This window comes from Talpa occidentalis, unplaced genomic scaffold (assembly GCF_014898055.3).
Source record: "Talpa occidentalis isolate TD23 unplaced genomic scaffold, MPIMG_talOcc4v2.1 talOcc4.3, whole genome shotgun sequence".
Taxonomy (NCBI): Eukaryota; Metazoa; Chordata; class Mammalia; order Eulipotyphla; family Talpidae; genus Talpa; species Talpa occidentalis.
Window position 1 is genome coordinate 79,469,990 of NW_023603184.1, and position 6,000 is coordinate 79,475,989.

The 6,000-nt window shown below is 39.7% G+C and overlaps 1 protein-coding gene across 4 annotated transcripts in view; it reads left to right on the forward strand.

The window, feature by feature from the left end:
• ARHGAP15 (Rho GTPase activating protein 15) overlaps window positions 1-4,916 on the forward strand; it is a 621,973-nt gene extending 617,057 nt beyond the window's left edge. For all 4 annotated transcript variants that reach the window (XM_054699701.1, XM_054699703.1, XM_054699704.1 and 1 more), the window contains one exon: window positions 4,156-4,916. In XM_054699701.1, the coding sequence (XP_054555676.1) occupies window positions 4,156-4,327 (172 nt within the window). In that variant the 3' untranslated portion in view covers window positions 4,328-4,916. The remainder of the gene's footprint in view (window positions 1-4,155) is intronic.
• The last annotated feature ends 1,084 nt before the right edge of the window (window positions 4,917-6,000 follow it).

The window sequence follows — 6,000 nt, forward strand, 5'->3', positions numbered from 1 at the left end:
CTCACCCCTCCCAACCCCATATGACTCTGATACTCAGTTCTAGCCTCCTACTCATTCTATTTAAAACAAATCTTGGTCATCTTCTCTAGGTCTGGCCCTGTTCTAGATTCTAAAACCAGACTTTTTCCTGAAGGAAAAATTTAAAGAACGCAGGGAAATTGAAAAACAGTTTAGCCCCACTTATTTCTCTACCCTTCGTGGCCGAAGTCCGTTCTGCTAATTTAACATTCTGGGCTCTCACCCCAGGAGCTGAGTTAACCCTCCAGTGATTCAAGTTTATCCAGATGCTAAAGATGTCTAGCTTCTACCCCCACAACCTCCTGACAGTAATGACTGGGCCCTTCAGTAATCAATTTTGAACTTTTATTGATGTTTAGCCTCAGCAATGTGAGTTTGACTCAATTCTAGATCCCAGCCATCCCAAATCTCGCTATTCCTACTGCCAACTGAAATTATAGTCATTATTAAATAAGAAAAGTAATCTTCAATCCTCAGTCTGTCTTGACATAGTCCCTTTCCCTTTCAGTGTCCCTGGTCTCCAGGTCCTACTGTTCTTCTGTCCTGTTGGCCACAATGTCCTTTATCAGTCACTCATTTTCATACTTTCAATGCTCTCTGGCTTTTGATTCTACCTCTCCATGTCCTATGACCTCTGAACCCTAGTCTGAGCTAGATATAGCTGATTAACCTAGATCTTCACTACTAATATGTAAAGTTATTAAAGCAACATTTAACATTAATAGGTACTTAACTATTTGATTAGTTATGGTATTACATATTTACCTTTAACATTTTTTTTATTATGATGGGATCAATGAAGGAATTAGTGTCACAAAAAGGTATTACTTTAAAACTAAAAGAGATAATTCTATTCTTTCTTCACAGAGAGTCTTACTAGTGACCTTTATAATAAGAGACCTGGGAGATAGTCAAGATATTAAACTGAGATAAATGGCAGTTAAATGGAAGTAAAGATATACTCAATTTGCCCCTACTTCAGGTAGGAGGATGTTTAAATCATTCTATAGACTTTTGGTAAATGCAGTAGCAAAGTGGCATAGTTTCTTATTTTCCAAAGAAAATTTTATATTTGAAGTCTCAGATAACTCACTGATACTCTAAAAATATGAGAATCTCTTCCAGAAATGTATCCATGCCAACAGTGCTCACAGGTACAAATGTTCTCCATTTAAAGCAGAAGAAAAGTAAAAATGTGAGGCAGAACATCTTAAATATTCAGTCCAAATTTGGGAGTCCAAATTTGCCCACAATAAGTCTATTGTAACCAAGCTACTAATCACAATTCTACAGTGAGAACTAAAAATTCTCATACTCTTATAGAAATTTTCTATATAAGGGGGATGACAGAGAGAATAACCTGCCAGTTTACTAAGCAAGGAAGTCACAATACATCACGGTGTTACAGGACAGGGAGAGGGGCACCCCAAATCCCTAAACCTGCCTGTCTAAATAGGTTCTGCCACTGTAACAGGGTGGTCCCCAGGAAAGGGGGAGGTTCCCTGCCCCTCCCAAGGGAGGGTGGAGCTGAGCAGGAAGAGGAGAAGCTGCAGAAGAGACTGAGGAAGGAAGCAGCATGGAGCCAGGAGACCTGGAGGAGGCACATGGAGCCTAGAGACACGTGAAGAAACTGCGCTTGTCTTTGGGTCGTGGACTAGGTGACACAGATGTGGGTGAGACCCGTGGGGAGGTGACAATGGCAGCTTTTATCTTGATGTTGATTTTGCTCTTTTCCTTCCGGGCTTGTCCAGTTGTTTGTGACCCTTTTCTATGGGTCCCCACTGGAAGATGCTTTAGACCTGTGGCCGGCTTTGGGGCCTTGCTCTGGGCCAATCCCATATGGATGGACTTTTACCCACGAGGGGACGGGTAACTTTGGGTGCTTCATTTAGAAACTAGACTCTTTGCCTTACCTGTATTGTTTCCTAGTTTTATTAAAGTTCCTTCCCATTAAAGTCTCCTATGTTTTGTGTTGATGCGGCGGATGGCAGAACCCATTTAGAATAGGCAGGTTTGCGGGGCTTGGGCTGACCCTCTCCCTGTCCTATAACACCACCACCACATCAAGACAAAATAGACTGTAGTGCATAAGACCTTCAGTGGAAAGGAACTTTAATATAATTAGTGTGCAATACAGAAAAGGGAAAGAATGGGAAGAATAGAGTTCCCAAATCAAGCACCTGAAGTTACCCATCCCCTCATGGGTAAATGCCCAAAGAAGGGCCTCTGAGGCACAAAAGCCTACCACAAATCTAAAACACCTTCTGGTGGGGATGCATAGAAAAGGGTCAGAAACAGTCAGACAACCCTGGGGGGAAAAGAGCAAAATCAATGCTGTCATTGTTAGTCTCCCCACGGTCTCTCACCCACATCTGTTTCAACCAGACCAGGGCCAAGAAGCAAGTGCATCTTCTTCACATGTCTCCCTGCTCCACGTGCCTCCTCCAGGTCTCCTTCTGGCTCTCCATCCTGCTTCCTTCCCACTCCAGTCTCCTCTCCATCTTCTTCTCCTCCCAGCGCAGCTCCACTCTCCCTTGGGTGGGGCAGGAAACCTGAAACCTCCCCTTTTCCTGGGGACCACCCTGTTGCAGTGGAAATGATGCTTCCATAGGAGCTGGGACCAAGGCTGCCTGGTTTTGAACCCCAGCTCTGTGTGATGTTAGCACTTCACCGCTCTCAACCTCAGTCTTCTCATTTGTAAAATGGGCTGGATAATAGAAAATACCTCATGGGATTTTTTGTGAGTTTTAAAGGAGACAATAAAATTGCTTCGAACAATACTTAATTCATCGGGTTGAGAATATTTTGCCAGCCATGAGCTCGGGTTGTAGGGAGTCACAAATCAATGACTTTTGCCCTGCTCAGTCTCTTTCAGGAGAGAGATGACAAGACCTCTTGGGCATGGAAGTGCTACTGCAAAGGCTTAGGTTAATCAAGGGATAGAAATAATTCCAGGCTGCCTGCATCTTCTGGTCCAGAACTGGGTGGGCTGCACAGGATAAAGTCCTCCAGGGTTCCATCATGGGTGCTGAGACCCAAGACCCCACTGCTTTGAATGCACCTTTCCTTTGCCTCACTTTATTTCCAATACTCATATTTCCCTTGGTTTGGGATATCTAATACAGTGCAGAGTTTGGTATTTCTTAGCACCTTATTCTTCTATATGCTATCCCTACTTTCGTAGCATCACTAAAATCTCACTCTTTAATTTTAATATAAATCCAGGTAGGTTTCAATTGTAATGAGCACTATATTGTTAATTCTTATTTTATATGATGGGGCTTTATTTTCTTTTTAAGAGGCCCATGATGGAGCAGGCAAGGTGTTACGATTAATAAAACCACATCCTAATGTTTCATTGGTATCCCACCTCTCCATGCAGTCCTTATACAGCAGACATTTCTTTGATTCCAATGGGACTCTTTTCCTGTGCAAATGCTACAGAATTCTGCATTTTATTGAGGTGTGAGTTAAACTGTCTATCCAAATTGAATGGAGACATTTAGAATTTTGCCATGCATGCAAATGTCTCAGAAGCTACCTTTTCTACAAAACATATTCCAGTCCCAGCATTTGTCAGGAACACTTTATTCACCCTAATCACTAAACAAATTTTTTCTCAGTCCTTATGTCTTCCTTTCATTATTAAATATGCACATATTGTTCTATTCTGTGGGGATTTTTATTTTTTATGTATCTCTCACCTGTTTCTTCCACTGACTATAATCACTTCAAAGGCTGGATTTTTTTTTTTTTGCTGTTTTCCTGTTTAATATATTTATTTATTCATTCTACAGACATTTATTGAGAACCACAATGGCCCCTAGTGTGAGGATGAAGAGTTGTACAAAGCAACTTCCCACAAAAGTCATAGGTTCTATTCCCATCCAGTAAAGCATGAAAAATAGAAGACTAAATAGTATTGGGGTAGTTCTTGCTTTTCTAGGACTACATTTTTGTTCTTGTGTTGCCTTCTCCACTTTGCCAAAACCAGTCACTTCCCTTTCTGTCCTTCTACAAATGAAAAATGAAAGGAAAAAGAAAAAGAATTCAAGAGCACAAGAACTTTATAATCCAAAAGTAGCCACAATTTCATTTTAAACCCCAATGGAATCTTTTCTCTCTCTCTCTCCACAGGATAGTGGCCAAAGCATCCCAGAACCTTATGTCCACTCAAAGCTTAGGGATTGTATTTGGACCCACCCTCCTTCGAGCTGAAAACGAAACTGGGAACATGGCAGTCAACATGGTGTACCAAAACCAGATAGCGGAACTCATGCTGAGTGAATACAATAAGATCTTCAGCTAAGAGGAAGACTGACAGACAAGACAAGTTACTGAATATGTTCACATCTGTCTTGATGCCTAATATTTTTACATTTCTGTAAACATATTTCTGAAATATTTTTTTTCCTTTCAAGCGACAGATGCCTCATTTTGTGAAAACTTAATGATGATTTTGTGTATTAGTTCCAAACATTTGAATAAAATAGTTGACAATATTTGCCTATATGTGTTCTACATTAACCCCTTCAGTGCTGTTTCTTTTAGCACTTCTAAGCATGCATTATGCATGCTCCATGCTATTAAATAATGTTCAGAGTGCACATCCAAAAGATAGCTTCAGTATTGCTCCTAGACACTGGGTGTGGGGTCTTGTAAATATGAGAGTGAGTGTGAGTGTGATTCAGAGTAAGAATGTGCTTGTATGCACAGGTGAATGGGGCTTCTTACTATCGGATCTGCCTGAGGTAGGTGCCCAACACTGGGTAAGAGTAGAAATAAAAGATGGAGGAAAGAAGAAATTGATCATCTTAAAATAGAGCAAAAAGATCAAGTTCACAACCAAAATAGACATATTTCATCTTTCAAAAATAGTTTTGTATGTGTAAATATAGTCCAGCTATCCTTGATGCTATATGGTGAAATTTACAAAAATATGTTGAACGGCAATTTTTCTGCAGAAATACAACAGTTTAAAACATTTGCCATTGCCTAGGTTAATATTATATATATATAATATATATACATATATACACATATATATGCCTTGCAGCCTCATAAACAGACTGACTTATAAATTAGAAGCAAAATTAGTGCCCCTGCAATTTTGATCTTTATATTGTACAGGAATTGCATGACTGCTCATTTTTAATGTTTACATTCATTTTGAATCTTCATCAAACTCTGTATCTTCCTTTTTCACTGGCTATGTCATTTTATGTAGAAATTTTATTATGCTTCTGTGAATGCTTTATTGGTGAATTACATTAAATCCATCTAGAAAGAACTTTTTTTAAAGGCTTTTTTTTTTTATATATGCCCTAAGGATTATTGACTAGACTTGGATTGCTTTATCCATTTGATGGATAGTTTCAGTTGTCATGGATAAACAAAAGGGTAACTGTCTAGAATATATCAAACATTGTTTTATGTTGAAAAGTAGGTTCTAGCCGAACACATCTTCTGTTCAGTTTTGTGAAAGTATTCTGCTGATAAAAATATAGACTTCTGTTTGACAGCTTTTTAATCAAATTCAAATGAAATAAATAAAAGTAATCCAGTACAATAAAAAGTATGTCTAGTTATCAATTTGTTCATAAAATGAAAAATAAAGCATGTAAATAAAGCTCATGAAGCACAGATCCATGAGCAAACACTTAGGGCGTTAGTGGGCTCAGAGTGGTAGGCTGTATGGATGGGGTCCATGGTGGTGGTGGGAGGGGAAGAGGGGCAAGGGTCTTTTCAGGAGAGAGTTACACATGCATGCACTCTTGCATCTACAGAGCTGGGGGAGGAAAGAAAGATTCCTCTTGCCTTTCTTGAATGTCTTCATTTTGGCAATAGCACCAGAACATCAGCTCATGTCCAAGAGCAGGAAAGCAACCACAATAAATGCTAAAGAGTGTTTCCATCTACTGGACATGTACACATACCACAGAGCCAAGGCAACTCACAGGAGGAAAACCCCCTTGATCTAAA